At 44.0% G+C, this 20,845-nt stretch overlaps 1 protein-coding gene across 1 annotated transcript in view; it reads left to right on the top strand.

Annotated features, from left to right (window-relative positions):
- PLEKHA7 (pleckstrin homology domain containing A7) overlaps positions 1-20,845 on the top strand; it is a 927,681-nt gene that overhangs the window by 847,508 nt on the left and 59,328 nt on the right. Inside the window, 1 exon segment of the mRNA XM_030201054.1 lies at positions 20,714-20,805. Within this exon segment, the coding sequence (XP_030056914.1) occupies positions 20,714-20,805 (92 nt within the window).

Below are 20,845 nucleotides of genomic sequence, written 5' to 3'. Positions count from 1 at the left end.
TTCCCCAAGTTTATTTTATTTATTTTTGCATTTGTATCCCTCATTTTCTCACCCTATTTGCAGGCTCAATGTGGCTTACAATGTTCCGTTATGGCATTCGCCATTCCAGAGTAGAAGATAAACATTGGTTGTTACATAGAAAACATGGATGGACATAATAGAATTAGGCAAACAGATATAGGCAGAAATTAGTTCAGACTATAAGGTAAAGTGGTGATGTGTTACATTTACAATTATTGATCGTTGTGGTAAACCTTGTTGAAGAGAGAGGTCTTCAGAGATTTACGAAAGTTAATCAGTTAGTAAATTGTTTTAGGTTAAGCGGCAGTGCATTCCACAGCTGCGTACCCATGTAGGAAAAGCAGGACGCATGTGTTAGTCTGTATTTTAGACCTTTACAGCTGGGGAAGTGAAGATTAAGGAATGTGCGAGATGATCTTTAGCGTTTCTGGGTGGTAAGTCAACCAGGTCTAGCATGTAGGCCGGGGCATCTCCGTGAATGATTTTATGAACTAGAGTGCATACCTTGAACGCGATACGTTCTTTAAGTGGAAGCCAATGTAACTTTTCTCTTATGGTTTTGCACTTTCGTATTTTGGTTTTTCTGAATATTGAAGTTTTTTGATGATTTTGTTTACAACCAGAGTATAGTGCATTGCAGTAATCTAGGTGGACTCAGAACCATTGACTGTACCAGATTGCGAAAGATGCTCCTTGGGAGAAAGGTCTTACTCTTTTAAGTTTCCACATCGAATGGAGCATCTTCCTTAGTTGTATTCTTCACATGACTTTCAAGTGTAAGATTTCGTCAATGGTGTACTCCATGAATTTTCAAGGTGTCTGAACGGGAAGGGAGAAGTTTGGTGTGGTATGGTGGTGAATTTGCTTGTGTTATGTTGTGAAGAAAGTATAAGACATTGTGTTTTTTCTGCAGTAAGTTTCAGTTGAAATGCATCCGCCCATGAATACATGATTTGGAAGCTTTGGTTGATGTCATTGGTGATTTCCTTTAAATCATGTTTGAACGGGATGTAGATCGTGATGTCATCTGCGTATATGTATGGATTGAGGTTTTAATTAGATAGTAACCTAGCCAAGGGTGTCATCATTAGGTTGAAAGAGAGTTGGCTAGAGGGGAGAATCCTTGAGGGACTCTACAGTCTGGTATCCATGGGGCTGATGTAGCTGAGTTGGATATCACTTGGTATGATCTTGTGGTCAGGAAGCCTCTAAACCAGTTGAGAACGTTACCTCCAACTCTGAAGTATTCTAGGGTGTGTAGTAGTATTCCGTGGTCGACCATGTCGAAAGCACTGGACATGTCGAATTGTAGTAGAGTATGTTGTTGCCAGTTGCAATAGCTTGTTTAAATTTAGTCAGGAGAGTAACTAGTACTGTTTCAGTGCTATGATTAGACCGAAATCCTGATTGGGAGTCGTGAAGTATTGAAAATTTATTTAAGTAGTTGGGAGCTGTTTGGTCACCATTCCTTCCGTTAATTTGGTTATTTGAGAGATAGATATGAACTATTTGTTAAAAAATGGACTCTTCCCAAAGGATAAAGGAAATATTCTACTCGCCCCTATATCTAAGGACACAAAGAAAAGTACAGGTGACTTAACCATTTCTTTGTGTCCTTAGATATAGGGGTGAGTAGAATATTTCCTTATCCTTTGGGAAGAGTCCATTTTTTAACATTAGTTCAAATGTTTCGTGAGGTTTGATAGGTGTTGTTGAGGGACAAATTTTATAAGGTTGTTTGGGCATATGCTAGTTTGCAGTGGGACTTGGCGAACTTTTTGAGCGCTTGGGTGATTGTATTATCCGAGAGTGTGTCGAAGTTAGTCCAGGTTCTGTCGGCTGGGTATTCGCCAGGGATTGGGTCCAGATAATCGAGGAGTTTTACGTAATCAATGGTATTGACGGGTATCGTGAGTCGTAACTTTACAATTTTCTCTTTGAAGTGTTTTGCAAGATTGTCTGCTGTTGGTATGTCTGTGCTGTTAGAAGTAACCGGTGTAGTATTTAGTCATTTGTTCACGAGTTGGAAATGTTTATGTGTATCCTTGTAGTCTGGTCCAATTTTAGTTTTGTAATATGATCTTTTAGTTTGTCTAATGGTGTATTTGTATTTTCTTTGTAGTTGCTTCAAGCGTTGAGTGCGGGGTCATCTTTCTTTTTGTTCCATGCTCATTCTAACCTTCTAACTTGTGTTTTTAGTTTTTTCAGTTCTTCATTAAACCATGGTATTGAGTTCTTCCTGTGTGAGGTTCTGGATTGAAGTGGTGCTATTTTGTATAATATGCTTCTACATCTATTGTCCCATTCTTGAATAAGTTGGTTTGAATCTGTGAGTGGATTCCAATCATTATTATAGAATTGTTGCCAGAATGTTAACGGATCTATTTTGCCTCTCATGGTATAGGTTATTCTTTCTTGTTTATGGTGTGAATCTTTCATTCGCCTTGAAGAGAAATGTTTGCTTTGAAGTGGTCGACCATGGTATAGCTTTCCACTTTGTATCTGTTAGTACAAGATTTAAGTCAGAGGAGAATTGTATGTAATTATGTCTAGTGTTTCCTTTATATGGGTTAACTGCATATTTGCCATGAAGATCCCATAGTTGGAAGAAGTCTTTGGCATTCACGCGTGCTTATGAGTTAGGATCTTCAAGGTGAAGGTTAGAGTGGAAACACATGTGTTCGATATGAAGTCCATTAAGGTTTTTGGCAGTCCTGCAGTTACCTGGTGGTCTATAGAGCAGGACAACATTTAGGTGGTGATTCTAACTGAGGCAATTTCAAGTTGGGGAAGAATGGATTCGGCTATGGTTGTGATGGTGAAAATGGGATCTGTATATTATAGCTATGCCTCCTCCTCTTTTTCCATTCCTTGTCAGTGGGTAATTTTGTAACCTGGGGGGCATAGGTCTAAGATATGGGGTCATTAAGGTTCATGAATCCAGGTTTCACTTATAAATAAGAGATCGAAATTGTCTGTTGTGATCCAGTCTGTTATTGTTGTTGTTTTGTTAACTACAGATCTGGCATTTATAACCCAATTGGATTGATGGTAAGGATCAGTTGTGGGCGAAGATGTATTAATTTTTATAGTTATCTATCCTCTTGGTATCTGGGTTTGTTGTGCCCTTTCTTCCTTTCTTTGGTTGCTCCCATGTGGTAGTACGTTTTTCTTTTACTTGGTCGTTATTCTTTTGGACAGTTGTGTTGTATTTGAGTTGTCTGTAGGGTTTGTGTGCTGTGGGTAGATTATTGTCTGTGAGAGGGGTTGTCAGTGCATGGTATATTAGAGGGAGAAAATAGATTATTAAAAGCAGTTTGTTAATATTCATATTGGCGTTGATTTGTATAATACACTAGGAGCTGAGTTGAGAATAGTGGTCACCAGTATAAAGCGGTAGTAGCTGATGAAATTTTCCAGTCAATAGTGCAATTTAGTGTAGTGTAATAAGGTGCAATAGAGGTGGTTATAGGTTATAAGTCAGTACTACAATTCAGCATGATTCAAACTACAATTCAGAATAATGCTATAAGATGCAGAGAAAAGCATTTGAGGTCTAAAGTTAGCAAACAAGTCAACAGTGCAATTCAGACTTCTGCTATATGATGCAGAGAAAGCAATCATAGATCAGTAAGCAGTAGAACAAGTTAATAGGAACATTAAAACTACAGTTCAGAATAATGCTATAAGATGTAGAGAAAAGCATTAGAGGTCTAAAGTTAGCAGACAAGTCAACAGTGCAATTCAGATTACTGCTATATGCTGCAGAGAAAGCATTCAAAGATCAGTAGGCAGTAGAACAAGTTAGTAGGAACATCACAACTGGTGGATTGTTGGTAAGTCTCTGTTTCTATTCCCACAGGCAGTCGTCATTGTAATACACTCAGGTCGCTGATTAGTGGTTTAGTGGGTTGGAGTGGAGGTGATCCTGTCTAGTCTTGTAGGACTGTGAGTCCTGCATTGTCCAGTTAGACTTTGGTTGATCTCTGTTTCCACTCCCCCCGCATTGTCGTCATTTCCAAGCGCTTGGGTCGGAGCAAACAAACCTGTAAGTTGCTTGGTGCAGGTTTGTGATTCTCATTGGTCCGTCTGCAATAGTCTAAACTACTACTGATGTTCGGGTGAGCCCTCATGTCGGTGGCATTGGCGATGTGGCATCGTGCGGATCGGCTTCACATTCATCTGCCTCTCCGTACATTTAATAATGGTCTATGGACTTTTCCTTTAGGAAGCCGTCCAAACCTTTTTTTAAACTCCGCTAAGCTAACTGCCTTTACCGCATTCTCTGGCAATGAATTCCAGAGTTTAATTACACGTTGAGTGAAGAAACATTTTCTCCAATTCGTTTTAAATTTACAACATTGTAGCTTCATCGCATGCCCCCTAGTCCTAGTATTTTTGGAAAGCGTGAACAGACGCTTCACATCTACCCGTTCAACTTCACTCATTATTTTATAGACCTCTATCATATCTCCCCTCAGCTGCCTTTTCTCCAAGCTGAAGAACCCTAGCCGCTTTAGCCTTTCCTAATAGGGAAGTTGTCCCATCCCCTTTATCATTTTCGTTGCCCTTCTCTGCACCTTTCTCTGCCATACTTTGCTTAACCAACACTTAAGCAATAATTAGAAGTTAAGTGCCTAATTTTTAATGCACACAGTCAAAAAGGGGTGTGGTTATGTGCAGGAAAACAGGTGTTTTCATAGGCATTCCAAAATTTACACATGTAGTTCGAATATGGCCCAGTACGCCTAAATCTATGTGCCTGGATTTATGCTACATTTTCATTGTTGTAAATGGAGGTGCGTAGTTTTAGGTGCTAGGATATCAATTAAGTGTATTCTATATACCGTGCCTAAGTATAGGTGTCCCTTATAGAATTCGCTTAGGTGGAAATGTTTTCTGCATGGATTTTCTAGGCGCCATATATAGAATCTGGCCCTTAACATGTATAAGCATTAGTATTCTAGACATTTACTTATGCAAGGGGCATGTAAATGCAGAGGCCTAATTTATAGAATTGCCCTTCCAGTGGTAACCATGGGGCATTTCTTCAAGTTACTTCCTGCTCGACACTCTCCCATGCGGGCCATGGATTTGAAGTAATCTTGAAATTATTAAACAGTTAACATTTTCCCTAGTTCTTTTAAAATAATAATAGGACACCTTAAATACTGACATTTGAAGGGACAGCCTGATCAAGGTAGTGTGTTGGGGGTGCCAGTTTCCACTTTACAGTGATGGACCTGACAGTGCTCTGAGGGATATTCAAGCACATTTGAAATTTTCTTATGGTGTTCCCCCAAGCTATATTTTGAATAGCTTTGAGGGGCATAATCGAACATCGCCGGCAAAATAGATCGCCGGCGATCTATTTTGGCGGTGGTGCAACAGCTGGCCGGAACCATATTTTCGAAAAAGATGGCCGGCCATTTTTTTTTCGATAATACGGTTTAGCCCATCCAAATGCCAGAGTTTGCCAGGGTTGAGATCGCCGGTTTTGTTTTTCAGCAATAATGGAAAAAACTGCCAGCCATCTCAAACCCAGAGAAATGCAAGGCATTTGGTCATGGCAGGAGCCAGCATTCGTAGTGCACTGGCCCCCCTGACATGCCAGGACACCAACTGGGCACCCTAGGGGTCAGTGTGGTGGACTTCAGAAAAAGCTCCCACATGCATAGCTCCCTTACTTTGGGTGCTGAGCCCCCCCAACCCCCCCCCCCCCCCCAAAATCCACTACCCACAAATGTACAACACTACCGTAGCTCTTAGGGGTGAAGGGGGCAACTACATATGGGTACAGTGGGTTTTGGAGGGCTCCCATTTACCAGCACAAGTGTTACAGGAAGGGGGGGATGGGCCTGGGTCCGCCTGCCTTAAGTGCACTGTGGTACCCACTAAAAGTGCTCCAGGGACCTGCATACACACAGGCCTCTAGGATTTGTTGCTGCTGTATAACCTTGGCACACCAGTTGACACCTGAAGACTAATCTCTTTGAAAAAGTCCTTTATTTGAATAAGCACGTTTACTCACAGTTAACTGCAGATCAGAGGTTGTGCCCCACTGGCAAAGAGTCTCCCTGAGATTAGCAGTAGGTCAGAGCTGGCAGAATGGTGTACAATGCCCTCTTTCAGCAACGTGGGTAACACATGAAAGGGATCTAAAACTGGCTTACAAAAATGGCCACTACCTCATGGACTACCGAAAACAAAACTGCACACACTCTGACCCAGTTAGCAGGGTGAAAAGCACCATGGGAGTAGAGCCCACTACCCTACACCCACCAAATGCATTGCTGATGTGACTCTGCAGTGCACCTAACAGAAAAGGTGTCACACTCACCCGAGAGCCACATCAAAACCAGGGAAAGGCTGTCAGAGGATAGAACACATTCTGCTGTCATGGAGGTGGGTACCGCATTTGAGGCTGGTATACAGGCTGGCAAAAAAGGTTTTTAGTTTTATTGTTTTAGTGTGGGAGGGGGTTGGTGACCACTGGGGGAGTACGGGGAGGTCATCCCCGATTCCTTCCAGTGGTCATCTGGTCAGTTGGGGCATCTTTTTGAGGCTTGGTCGTGAAAATAAAAGGACCAAGTAAACCCGGCGAAATACTGCTGAACGCCGCTTTTTTTTTCCATTATCCATGAAAGCCGGCCATCTGGTAGCCACGCCCATGTCCGGCTTCGCTACGCCTCTGACACGCCCCCTTGAACTTTCACCAGCGAGGTGACGGGAAAGCGGCGATGCTGTAAAAAAAGCCTCTTTTGATTATACCAATTTGGCCGCTTTTGAGAGATCACCGGCCATCTCCCGATTTATGGCCGGCGATCACTTTCGAAAATAAGCTTGTTTGTCTCAGTGGAGCCGATGCTCAAAACCTAACGCCGGCTCTAGAGGTGATTAGCACCAGCGTTAGGGTTTGCAGAACGTTCAGAGCACTAATGCTAAGGACACGTGTGCCAAAGATGTTAATGAGGTCCTTAGCTATCCCCCCTAATGCTCAGAAACAGCGCACAAACCAAACCCTGCCCTTAACGCTCAAAACCTAACACCTGCTGGCATTAGAGCATTTGAAGAGAGTATTTCTCATGGAATTTGCCCTCTTACCTGCACTAAAGAAGGTCGTGAGGCGTGTTTTCCCTTAAACTATGTCACAATGCAGAGAGGGTACAATGTACAAAACAGGGTCCAAAATATAACAAAAAGCACCAAGAGCCTTCAAAAACAGGACACAATTCCTTTAATGATCAAATGTTTCGAGGTCATGTGATGCCGTGGTAGCGAGCGGCGGTGAGGAGAGACCGCTCCTGGGCCCCTTCCAGCAAAAGCCTACAAAAAGAGGGTTTATCGGAGACCAGATCCAAATAAGTGACGGACTTTGTCCAGTGAAGTGACCAGGCTTTAGACTAAATCATTTGAAAGCAATGGCGTCACAAGTGCCGCATAAAGAGAAGGAGAAGCCGTGCCAGAACGAAAGCAAGATGGCGGAGGAAGGCGAATCGGGGCATGGCACAGTTGGATCCGCATGGGTTGCGGAGATAGTTAATGCACCGTATTTAAATACCCTGTATTTACTTTGTTTTCGATAACTTTTCACAATGTAACTCAGAATTGTACTGCAACCAATTGCAATTCCATCATTCACAATGTATTGTAAGCCACACTGAGCCCGCAAATAGGTGGGAAAATGTGGGATACAAATGCAAATAAATAAAATAATGAAGTGAAAATGGCGATCGACGCATCATTGGACAAACGATTTCAAGAGGTCACAGATAAACTCAATATCACGGACGGAAGGCTAGAAGTTTTAAATGGAGAATTCACAGCATATTGTCAGCGGGTCTCGGATCTAGAAGATAAGGTGCTTCAGCTGGCTAACGGAAATGAAGAGCTACAAAAAAGGGTGTGAACCTTGGAAGATAAGTTAGATGATGTGGAGAACAGATCACGACGTGGAAATTTGCGTTTGGTGGGTTTGCCTGAAATGATCGCTGAACCAGAGCTTAGGAGTTTCTTGGAATCCTGGCTGAGCGAGAGCCTACAGTTACAATTGGAGGTGGGAGTGCTACGCATCAAAAGAGCACACCGACTAGGCCCGTGGAGGTGCGGCCAGGCGTGGTAATATTCAAGCTGTTGAATTTTGTCCATAAAACTGAAATATTACAAGCCATCAGAAGTAAAGGAACACTAACGTTTGAGAATAAGCAAATACTTTGTTTCCAGGACTTTTCATCCAGAGTTTCTCTACTGCGTAAGGCTTATGCTCCGATTTGCAGGGAACTGCACCGGAGGCATATTCAGTTCGCCTTACTATACCCAGCACGCCTCAAAGCGTTTACAGAAGGGAAACCGCAGATGTTCGATACAGCTGATGGGGCGAAGGCCTTTCTTCAGACGCTTCCCCCCTTATGATTTAAATAAAGCAGAGCAAAGAGGACCGGTTGGGAACTGAGATATGCGAAGGAACGAGAGACAGAGTCGTATGGATTATATCGAAAGGGACCTGAAAGACCTCTCTGTTTGAGTAGCTGAGTCAGAGAATGTGGATTTAAGTGGACGCTTTAAAGGATTACTATGCACAAATTTCGTTGCAGTTAATCTGTTCCCAGGTTATTTTGATCAGTGGAAGCCCGGTGGGACGTGAAACTTCTGTGAGACGGATTGCTTCAATATGTGACAACCCATCAGACTTCCCTGTGCTGTGTTGGACAAACTATGAGAGCGAATCTGGAGAAGTTCCAGTGCAGGGGAAAAAGCAAGTGGTGGTAACGAGATGAGACTGTTCTGATGCTGAAGCAGGGAATTTACTCAAGTTACAATATCAAGGGAAAGGGCATTCAATGAGGGGGATATGAGATGAGATGATTGAGGATGAATGTGCAAGTATGGCAGAATGAATGAAGGAATGGGAGGAGGAGGGGAGGAGAAATGGATGAGGAGGGTTGTACAGATGAGGGTTTTGAATTGAGCAGATCAGCAGGTATAAATCTGTGTATAAATATTAATATGTCACTGTAAAACTAAAACCAAAGTGTTTGTTTATGATCCGTAATCAAGGTTATAATAGTTTACAATAGGTATAAAGGGGAGTAAAGGGGGGGAGTGGATGTAAGAATATATGGATTAGATGTAATGGTAATGGATAAGTGATTCTCCAGGGCATGTTTTGGAAAAGTGTTGGGGGCCTGACTAGGATGGGAAGGGGGGGGCTTGGGGGCGGGCTCTTCACATGGACCTCGGTTCGGACTGGGTGGAATAGGATGGGAGAGTAGGCGGGCGGGAGGGGGGGTGGGAAGGCAGTTCTCAAAAGGTGTTGCGGGGGGAATGGGGGATGGAGAATGGGGTTTGTGCTAGGGATGGGATTGGTTTTCTTATTTTTCTTTTTTCTTCGTTTTGTTCTTCTTTTTTTGATGGGCAAGCGTGTGCAGTGGGGGAGGAGGCTGAAGACTGGTCATTCACTGAGAAGGCTTTGGGCTGGGGGGCTATATGCTGGGGTGGCCCCGAGGCCCGGTTTAAAATAATAGATATTTGGATGTATAGTAATTTTTATCACCCATGACTCCAATTAAACTAATTTTGTGGAATGTTAATGGAGTATCTTCTCCTACCAAGAGGCAAAAAATTATGCAGGCTTTAAACTGGCAGAGAGCGGATGTGGTGTTCTTACAAGAAACGCACCTGCCCACATCAGAGCACATGAAGTTTAAAAAATGGTGGGTTGGAGATTTGGTGGAAGCACCGGCAATTAGCCGCACGGCAGGGTTAATGATTCTATTTAGGAAAGGGTTGGACATACATAAGCTGCAAACCTGGAGGGATCCTAAGGGTAGGATTCTAATTGTTAGAGCTATTATCTGCAAAAAAGAGATGCTCCTGTGTAACATATATAGCCCAAATGTGTACAATCATAAATTCATACAATCTATCAAACATAGGTTATTGGAGATGCCAGATATTCCAATACTAATGGGAGGGGACTTTAACATGGTACATGACCCGAGTTTGGATAAGTCTCTGGGCTCTGCACGAGAGGTGGGGAATCCGAGTAGAGGTATTCCGTTACTTTGTTCTACTTTGCGTCTTTTGGATGTGTGGCGGGCTTTGCATCCCGGGGATAAAGACTATACGCATCTTTCAAGGGCCCATGGGTCGCAGTCACGTATTGATTATTGGTTGATGTCGACATCAAATTTTTCATCTGTGGTGGAGGCAGGAATTGGTGCGTACAATGTGTCAGATCATGCCATGGTGTGGTGTTCGGTAAATATGGGATCGGATGGAGTAGGGTCATTCAGATGGAGGTTCCCGATACAACTATATTGGGATGTTGAATTCCGAGAATATTTATTAAACAAGTGGAATGAGTATCAGGCTAATAACGCTGCGCATGCACATACTCCTGTGCTTTTTTGGGAGGCGGCCAAAGCGGTACTCAGAGGGGATATTATTGCATACACTGCATTAAAGAGAAAGGCGAGAGATCGGGAAATTCTAAGGCTTGAAAAACACTTGATTAAGGAACGGATGCTCTATGGAAAATCCCCTTCAGAGGATAAACGTAGTTCATTGGTAGCTTTGCAGACCACATTGGGGGAGCTGCTTCTTGCTAGGGTGGTTAACGGGCTCATTTTCAAAGCACTTAGCCTCCCAAAGTTCCATAGAAACCTATGGAACTTAGCCTCCCAAAGTGCTTTGAAAATATGCATTAAGTCAATGCAATATTACAAGTTTCAGTTATACCGGCATTTTTATTTTATTTATTTATTGCATTTGTATCCCACATTTTCCCACCTATTTGCGGGTTCAGTGTGGCTTACAATACATTGTAAATGATGGAAATACAATTTGTTACAACTCGGTTATGGATTACATTGTGAGGAGTTATGCGAAGAAAAAGTCAGAGTATCGTTGAGGGAAAAGAACAATGGAAAGAGACAACTGGAAACTGATAGGGCAACAAAACAATAGTAGGAGATCATTCGGTATAACATTTTTCTGTAAGTAAAGCTATAAATGTGGTAATATTAAAGGGGGATGAAAATTCCAAGAGAGTGTATTGATGCATTACTGACAGTGTGTGTGGACTTCATGTGTTTTGATCCTTTTAATAAATTTTATCAAAGAGATGAGTCTTCAATAATTTGCGGAAGTTGGTCAGTTCGTAGATCGTTTTCAGGTTGCGTGGTAGTGTATTCCAGAATTGCATGCTCATATAAGAGAAGGTTGATGCGTGCAGCGCTTTGTATTTTATGCCTTTGCAATTAGGGAAGTGGAGGTTGAGGAAAGTTCGGGATGATCTTTTAGCGTTTCTGGGTGGTAGGTCTATTAAGTCAGACATGTAGGCTGGGGCTTCACTGTGAATGATTTTGTGGACTAATGTGCATACTTTAAAAGTAATGCGTTCCTTGAGTGGGAGCCAGTGTAGCTTCTCTCGTAAGGGTTTTGCACTTTCGTATTTTGGTTTTCCGAAGATGTCTGGCTGCTATGTTCTGGGCTGTTTGAAGTTTCCTCAGTATTTGCTCTTTACAACCTGCGTATAGTGAGTTACAGTAATACAGATGGCTGAGTATGAGGGATTGCACTAGGCTGCGGAAGACGGATCTTGGGAAGAATGGTCTTATTCTTTTCAGTTTCCACATGCAGTAGAACATCTTTTTGGTTGTGTTGTTTGCATGAGTTTCGAGTGTTAGGTGGCGGTCGATAGTGACTCCAAGGATTTTTAAAGTTTCTGAGATAAAAAGGTTTATTTTTGGTGTGTTTATAGCGGTAAATTCATTCGTGTTGTATTGGGAGGTGAGTATCAGGCATTGAGTTTTTTCTGCGTTTAGTTTCAATCGAAATGCATCTGCCCAGGTGTTCATGATGTGTAGACTTTGGTTGATTTCACTGGAGATTTCCTTAATGTCTTGTTTGAAAGGGATGTATAACAAATGGTAACAGATCGGGGAAAATTGGGGAAATTAATGGCGAAATTAGTTAAAGGAGCAAGGGGATCCTCTAGAATAGTTCATATAGATAGAGGAGATGGGGTGCTGGTGAGGGAAGACTCAGATATTGCAGAGGTATTTGTTAACTATTATAAATGTCTCTATGCCCGGTCAGAGGAGGAGGTCATGGAGGAAGATGTATTCTTAAACAGTCTAGACCTCCCTAGTATATCAGAGGAGGATCAGGATGTTGGGCGACCCAATAACGGAGGAGGAGATGGCCTTTGCCATTCAACAAAGTACGTTATGTAAGTTGCCAGGTCCGGATGGACTACGAGCCGAATTCTATAAGCTCCTATCCCCGTCTGTTGTGCCTCTGTTGCAATCGTTGTTTATGCAGTTTGTTCAGGATGGGACTTTACCTAGATCTCTTCAGTTAGCTCAGATTATTTTGTTGCTGAAACCAGGAAAAGACCCTAAGCAGCCCTCCTCGTATAGGCCAATCTCATTGTTGAATACGGAAGCTAAGTTGTTCGCTAAGGTTTTGGCGAATAGACTGGCTCGAGTGTTGCCGTCTGTGATAGCTGAACCACAAGCGGGGTTTGTGCATGGACGAACCATCACAAAAAATATGAGGAAGATACTCATTTCCCTAGAACAGGTGGAGCAGATGAAGGTACCATCTTTATTAGTCAGCTTCGACGCGGAGAAGGCCTTCGATTGCGTTGATTGGAGGTTTTTGATACCATGCGACATTATGGAGGGGGGGGGGGGGGTTCCTGAAAGCAGTGCATACTTTGTATAATTCGCCCCAGGCAGTGATTGGATTAAAGGGATGTTTTCGGCATCCTTTGAGATTAGTAGGGGTCGTCAAGTCGCAGGAGGAATGTGAACGATTACAGGAGGACCTTGCGAGACTGGGAGAATGGGCGTGCAAGTGGCAGATGAAGTTCAATGTTGACAAGTGCAAAGTGATGCATGTGGGTAAGAGGAACCCGAATTATAGCTACGTCTTGCAAGGTTCCGCGTTAGGAGTTACGGATCAAGAAAGGGATCTGGGTGTCGTCGTCGATGATACGCTGAAACCTTCTGCTCAGTGTGCTGCTGCGGCTAGGAAAGCGAATAGAATGTTGGGTGTTATTAGGAAGGGTATGGAGTCCAGGTGTGCGGATGTTATAATGCCGTTGTATCGCTCCATGGTGCGACCGCACCTGGAGTATTGTGTTCAGTACTGGTCTCCGTATCTCAAAAAAGATATAGTAGAATTGGAAAAGGTACAGCGAAGGGCGACGAAAATAATAGTGGGGATGGGACGACTTTCCTATGAAGAGAGGCTGAGAAGGCTAGGGCTTTTCAGCTTGGAGAAGAGACGGCTGAGGGGAGATATGATAGAAGTGTATAAAATAATGAGTGGAATGGATCGGGTGGATGTGAAGCGACTGTTCACGCTATCCAAAAATACTAGGACTAGAGGGCATGAGTTGAAGCTACAGTGTGGTAAATTTAAAACGAATCGGAGAAAATTTTTCTTCACCCAACGTGTAATTAGACTCTGGAATTCATTGCCGGAGAACGTGGTACGGGCGGTTAGCTTGACGGAGTTTAAAAAGGGGTTAGATAGATTCCTAAAGGACAAGTCCATAGACCGCTATTAAATGGACTTGGAAAAATTCCGCATTTTTAGGTATAACTTGTCTGGAATGTTTTTACGTTTGGGGAGCGTGCCAGGTGCCCTTGACCTGGATTGGCCACTGTCGGTGACAGGATGCTGGGCTAGATGGAACTTTGGTCTTTCCCAGTATGGCACTACTTATGTACTTATGTACTTATGTACTAGACAGGGATGTCCCGTGTCTCCCTTACTCTTTGTACTATCCGTAGACCCATTGGTTCAGGAGGTTGTGGGTAATCCCGAGATAAAAGGGGTTCGAGTGGGGAAGCAAGAATTTAAGATCTCTGCTTTTGCAGATAACTTATCTCTCTATATAAAACGCACCTCCAACGTTCTATGAAGCCTCCACAAGTCCCAACATTCTAAACCCAGAATTCGCCCATGAGTGTTTGCCCCACCCCCACGTCTCACGTCATGACTTCTAGGGTGGAGCAATGGCACTCAACCAATCACATCGCTCCGCCCACGACGTCATCACATTTGATGCAAAGGCGGGGCACCTACAACACTACAAGCCAGGCAGGGGGAAGAGTAGGGGAAACACGCTCCGTGTGTTTCCCTACTCCTCTCCCTGCCTACGAATCACCTCAGAGAGCACCCCCCCTCGGCACAACAGCAAAGCCCCTCTGTGCAGGCGCAACAGCAAAGCCCCTCCCCACAGCGCAACACCCAAGCCCCTACCCCAAAACGAAGATAAATAAATATCCAGGAATAAACTAAAGCTGGACATCTGAAGTGCAGTATTCATGGCTCGGAACAGAAAACGACCTAGGCCAAAAACAGCGAATCTCAAGGCCTGCATCCCGAAACCCACTGCTATTCAGTTGAAGAACAAATGCTCACCGAGGATTGGACAGCGATATAGCTTGACGTGTGCTGGTGACATTCTCAGAAATCTGATTGGTGAAGATGGCGGGAGGTGTGGTTAGGAACGGAAGCGAGTGTGAATGTGTGAATATGATTGTGAAGTGCTGCAGGCTGGCAAGAAGGTTTCAGTATTGCTGTTATGATTTCAATCTATCTCTGAGAGAGAGAAGTGGATGCAAAATAAATTATAAACCCTGAAACACAGCTCCTTAGACAGCCAACTGGCATTGGCTGTTGTCTCTGCAGCCGCTCCTCCTCTCCTCTGCACGTCACTGCCCCTGCAGGAAAACCCCGGAGGAGTGCAGCGACGTCACAGGGGAGAGGAGGAGCAGCTGCAGAGACAACAGCCAAAGCCAGCAGGCTGTCTACGGAGACGTGTTTCAGGTTTCAGGCACTTCAGGGGCAGGGCCTGCAACACAGACATACGGAGAGCAAGGGAAAGAGAGGGTCATGGAAATCGGGAGCGAGGCCAGCAACACAGACATACGGACTGAGCAAGGGAAGGAGAGGGTCATGGAAAGCACTTCACCACACATACTCTCTATATCTCTCAGACACACAAACACACATGTTCCATCAGAGACACACAGACACACTCTTCAAATCCCTCTGTCTCACACACACACAATATCGTGAAAACCTTGCTAGTGCCCGTTTCATTGGCTACCGAAACGGGCCTTCTATACTAGTTACTTCATATTACAGAACCCCAGAGCTCTTTAACAACCCTGATAGGTAGTTTTAGGGAGTATGGCGAATTTTCTGGTTTTAAGCTAAACTTAGATAAATCCTTGGCTCTCCCAACATGTAAGTCAGTGCGCCAAGATTGGAGGGGGATATTTCCACTAAAGTGGGTAGACACCTTCTTTAGGTATTTAGGGATTAGACTTTGCAATAGGTCGATTCAGGAGGCGTGGAGATATTTGGTCCAGTTATAGGGAGGAGACCCAGGAATTTCAGACCAGATACCCATTCGGGGTAATATGCAATTTTCTCCAGGGCAAGAGAACAATAGCTTTAAGAGATGGGCTGACTCTTTTACAGCATGTGATAGATGATGAGGGCAGACTCCTTAGCTAGGTTCGCATGCAGACCAAAGGAGGAATGGAGGCTAGGGATGTGTTAGCATACTTGCAATTGCAACATTATCATAAGTCCCTGGATAGAAGGAAGGTGGCCACTAAATTGGGGGATCAATTAGAGGAATTCTTTGGTAAATTTCGAGAGGGGGGTATATCTGTTTCTTCAATTTACAAGGAAATACAGCGATGGTTGGTTGATGGATCTTGCACGACGCTCTCGGAAAAGTGGAATCGAGATTTGGAGGAGCCACTTACTGGGTCTGATCTTCTGACATTGATTAGGAGGATTCCGAAAATCTCTATAAGCGCAGAGTTGAGAAAATGTCAGTATCGGGTACTACACAGAGAGGCATATTTTCAAAGCACTTTGGGAGGCTAAGTTCCATAGGTTTCTATGGAACTTTGGGAGGCTAAGTGCTTTGAAAATGAGCCCGGAGTGTATTTTACACAGGAGCAGATGTTTTGAATTGGAGGAGTTGAGACACCGATATGTCTAAAGTGTATGCAATATAATAATTCCTTTTACCATGCTTTTTGGGAACGCCCTGCGGTGAATACATTTTGGGTGAAGATCCTGGGATATGTGTGGGGGGGGGGGGGGGGGGACTCTGGGGATGCTCTTTGCCGATGAGACCTGCAGGAGTACTCTTAGACAAATATGAAAAATTTGGAGTTAATAAGCGGGAGATAAATTTGTTTATACAGAAAGCAGTAGTTTTGGGGAAGAGAATCATATTGAGGGAATGGATAGGAGATGGGACACCGTCTTTCTGGGCATGGAGAAATCGCTTATATGCATTGATGCTATTTGAAAAGCGGGGCGCTGGTAGCTCTCCTAAGCAAAAGAAGCAGTTTTTAAGTATATGGGATGCGTATATACAATCCCTCCTTCATAGGGTGAGGAGTCAGATTTTGAACAATATGTAAGAATTACCGTTAATAAGCAGGTAGAAGGTCTAATGGGTGGTGTTTGGTTGAGGGCCCTTATCTTCTGCACACGTCGGCGAATTTAAATGGGTTTTTTTTTTTCGTTCTCTCTTCTTTACTTCAGTGGGTGTTGGATAAAGGAAGGGGGGGTATATAGGATTGGGTTTAGGAATATTCCGGCAATCGTCCCTGAGGGTCATCAGAGACCAGACCTCCAGAGGCATAGATGGGTGGAAGAGTGCAACCGGGAGAGAGGGGAGCAGAGGACAGAGGAGACTCGCAGGGTGGCTGGAGGGGGGGCAGGGGACAGCGGACAATCGCTGGGTGGCTGCAGGGGGGCAGGGGACAGAGGAGAATCGCTGGGTGGCGGGAGGGGGAGAGAGGAGAATCGCTGGGTGGATGGAGGGGGGTGCCGGGGAGAGAGGGTAATCGCTGGGTGGCTGGAGGGAGAGCAGGGGACAGAGGAGAGTCGCTGGGTGGCGGGAGGGGGGGCAGGGGAGAGAACAGCATACCTGGGTGGATACAGGGGGGGGCCAAGGAAAAAGGGGACAGAGCAGGCACACTCGCACACAGCAGTCTCACTCTCTCTCTGTCAGAAACACACACTCGCACATTCACTCTCTCTCACACACAGTCACTCTCACACACACTCTCTCAAACATCCACACTCCAACAAAAACCTTGCTAGCGCCCGTTTCATTTGTGTCAGAAACAGGCCTGATTTACTAGTCTATTATAAAATGAAAATCTAGAGATCAGACTTCTTCTTAATAGTATAGAAGGAGTTCTAAAAATATAAATAATCAGACATTAACCCTTATCAGAAAAAAGTTGATGTAATCAGGTATATAAAAGTTTCATGTAATGTGAGTGCGTGTGGTGATCACATCTTTTACATTGTGATCAGAACTCAAGGAAAGTAAAAAGATAACTCAGATATAGTTAACTATCAGGCTCATTTTCGAAAGACAAGGATGCCCATCTTTTGACTCAAATCGGAAGATGGGCGTCGTCCTCACAGGGTCGCCGAAACCGGCATAATCGAAAGCATAGGAGCCAACTTTTCAAAATGATTGGGGGTGCTGAATTTTTTTTTTTTTTTTTACAGGTGGTTCATTCCCCCGTCCCCCCTCCCCCTGTCCCCCTCCCTCTGCTCCCTCCAAGTTCCAGGCCCCCCTCCCTCTGAGTTCCAGGCCCCCCTCCCTTCGAGTTTTGAATTTTAAAGGTCATTGTACCTCGGTGTCTCGGCGGCAGCAGTGAAAGGCGTGCAGGCAGGCTCGGCGCTTCAGCCTTCCTTTCTCTCTCAGCTCTGGTCCCGCCCTTGCGGAAACAGGAAATGAGGACGGGACCAGAACTGAGAGAGAGAGAAGGGAAAGCTGAAGTGCCGAACCTGCACGCTTTTCACTGCTGCCGCCGAGACCCGAGGTAAGATTACTTTTAAAATAATGGGTGGGACACAGGAAGGTGAGGGCAGGCACCGGGCTGGCGAAGGGAACTTCCGGTTCCGGTGGGTGAAATATTGGGGGTGCTCGAGCACCCACAGCACCCACGGAGTCGGCGCCTATGATCGAAAGCCGATTTTGGGCGTCCCCAACTTCTTTCCTTCGCGGGGACGACCAAAGTTCACGGGGGGGTGTTGGAGGCGTAACGAAGGTGGGATTTGGGCGTGCCTAACACATGGGCATCCTCAGCCCATAATGGAAAAAAAAAAAGGGCACTTGGACGACTTTACCTGGTCCTGTTTTTCTTATGACCAAGCCACAAAAAGGTGCCCGAACTGCCCAGATGACCACCGGAGAGAATCAGGGATCACCACCCCTTACTCCCCTAGTGGTCACTAACCCCCTCCCACCCTCAAAAAAACATCTTTAAAAATATTTTGTGCCAGCCTCTATGCCAGCCTCAAATGTCATACTCAGGTCCATCGCAGCAGTATGCAGGTCCCTGGAGCAGTTTTAGTGGGAGCAGTGCACTTCAGGCAGGCGGACCCAGGTCCACCCCCCCCACCTGTTACACTTGTGGTGGTAAATATGAGCCCTCCAAAACCCACCAGACACCCACTGTACCCACATGTAGGTGCTCCCCTTCACCCGTAAGGGCTATGGTAGTGGTGGGTAGTGGGTTTTGGGGGCTCAGCACACAAGGTAAGGGAGCTATGTACCTGGGTGCAATTTCTGAAGTCCACTGCAGTGCCCCCTAGGATGCCCGGTTGGTGTCCTGGCATGTCAGGGGGACCAGTGCACTACGAATGCTGGCTCCTCCCATGACCAAAGGGCTTGCATTTGGTCGTTTCTGAGATGGGCGTCCTCGGTTTCCATTATCGCCGAAAATCAGAAACGACCAAGTCTAGGGACAACCATCTCTAAGGACGACCTAAATTTCAAGATTTGGGCGTCCCCAACCGTATTATCGAAATGAAAGAAGAGCGTCCATCTTGTTTCCATAATACGGGTTTCCCTGCTCCTCCACCGGGACGTTTTGCAAGGACGTCCTCAGGAAAACTTGGGCGTCCCTTTCGATTATGCCCCTCTTATGTCAGCAAGGAAATGAATCAAAGTTGTTTTTCTTTTGTATGTGTTAATCATCCCTTTATGCTAACTCACACATATGTATTGATATGTCTTATATCTGTCCACGTACATGGCTCATACTTGTGGCTCCTTGTTTGTCTTCAGCAATGCACCTTATTCCTACATTTGTTTTTCCTCTTAGTTGTGTTTTTAACATAATTACGCCGTTGGCTCTATATTCTGTCTTTTACACTTTTGGTTGATTATATTATATTGATTTTTTAGATGCTTGTTTGTCTCATAATTCATCACTTTGGGTATTATGTACATTCTATCATTTATTAATTGTTTTGTTGATCATATAACTTTTAGATGATTGATTGCTTTATGATTTATCACTCTAGTTTTTACGCTTTTACAGTAATAAGAGTAATTTATTATTTTTTTTTAATGTGTTGTTTTTATGTGTTGATTCCCTTAAACTATGAAATCAGTCCAGCGGTAATTTTGCTGTCGAGTCACCACAATAATCGCACAATTCTAGAGTTTGATAAAACAGTTTGACCTCCCCAGGCTGGAAAAGTGAGGCCCTACCTACAAATATATATATACTTCCCACAGAATGCTCAGCAGCTGCCAGGCCTGAGCATGGGCTCCCTGCTCCCCAATTTGATTGGGCATGCACACAAGAGCTGCTCCTGCCTTACAGCTCTTGTGTGCATAGGCCAAGCCCGTCCTCCCCTTTAACTTCCAAATGCTCAATGCTAACAGCATGCATATAATTTGCATGCTATTAGTGTTGAGCATTGGGAAGTTATTTTGTTGCACTGTTCCCTGCAGTGCCAGAGTTTTGAGAATCGGTCCCAGAGTTTAGTTTGTTTAGTCTTTGCTTCAGGTTCACTTCATACAATAGCAACATCTTGATTCTTCTCCAGGATTATTCACCTACCGTGGATGAATACAGATGGTATCTGTTTAGCTTATTTTAGGCCTTGTTAAGGCAATATTTGGAAACGGAGCTAATTTGGATTTGCTTTGACAAAGGATTTGCCTTTTTGAATTCTTATAATAGCTTTTTGAATATTTTTTTATTTTAGATTTGCATTTGGGTTACTGATTTGGGTTTAGTAGATCAGACAGAGTCAAAGATCTGTATATTACTCCTGCTTCATGAAATTTGTCTTCTTTATCATTTCCTACCCAAGTGAAAGTTATGGAATACTGTAGTTCCTTTCCCCTTTGTTTATTACTGTAAACCGCTCTCATTTGTAAGTCAATGAAGAGCAGTATTTTAAATAAAGATAACCTAACCTAATTGTTCTTTCACATTGAAAGTGCAGAGTCTGTTGCATATATCCACAAAACAAGCTCCTACCCTAACACATTTTGAACAGAATATTTTAAACAGAATATGACAGGGGTGGGCAACCAGTCTTTGAGGGCCATAACCTTTTCAAGATTTCCACAATGAATATGCATGAATCGATTTGCATACAATTGAAGCAGTACATGCAAATTAATCTCAATCATATTCATTTTAGAAATCTTGAAAACCTACCTGAGTTGTCACCCTTGAGGACCATGGTTGCCCACCCCTGGAAACATAGAAGAGTATGAAGACTTTTTTACAAGGCATCATGGATGTAAAAATAAGTTGTAATTTTATTTATGTATTTATCTCAAGCATTTGTTTGTCTCATTACAAAGGTTTGTCTGGATCGACTTCCAGGTTGCACCAGTCATCGACAGTTTCCTCGTATGTTACAATTCGAAGGGGGTTAGCTGTTGATGGCTCCAAGGTATGATAACTAGAATTAACTTTGTCACCAGGAGTTGAAG

Source organism: Microcaecilia unicolor, chromosome 4 (genome assembly GCF_901765095.1).
Source record: "Microcaecilia unicolor chromosome 4, aMicUni1.1, whole genome shotgun sequence".
NCBI lineage: Eukaryota > Metazoa > Chordata > Amphibia > Gymnophiona > Siphonopidae > Microcaecilia > Microcaecilia unicolor.
This window is presented reverse-complemented; position numbering and strand designations above follow the sequence as displayed.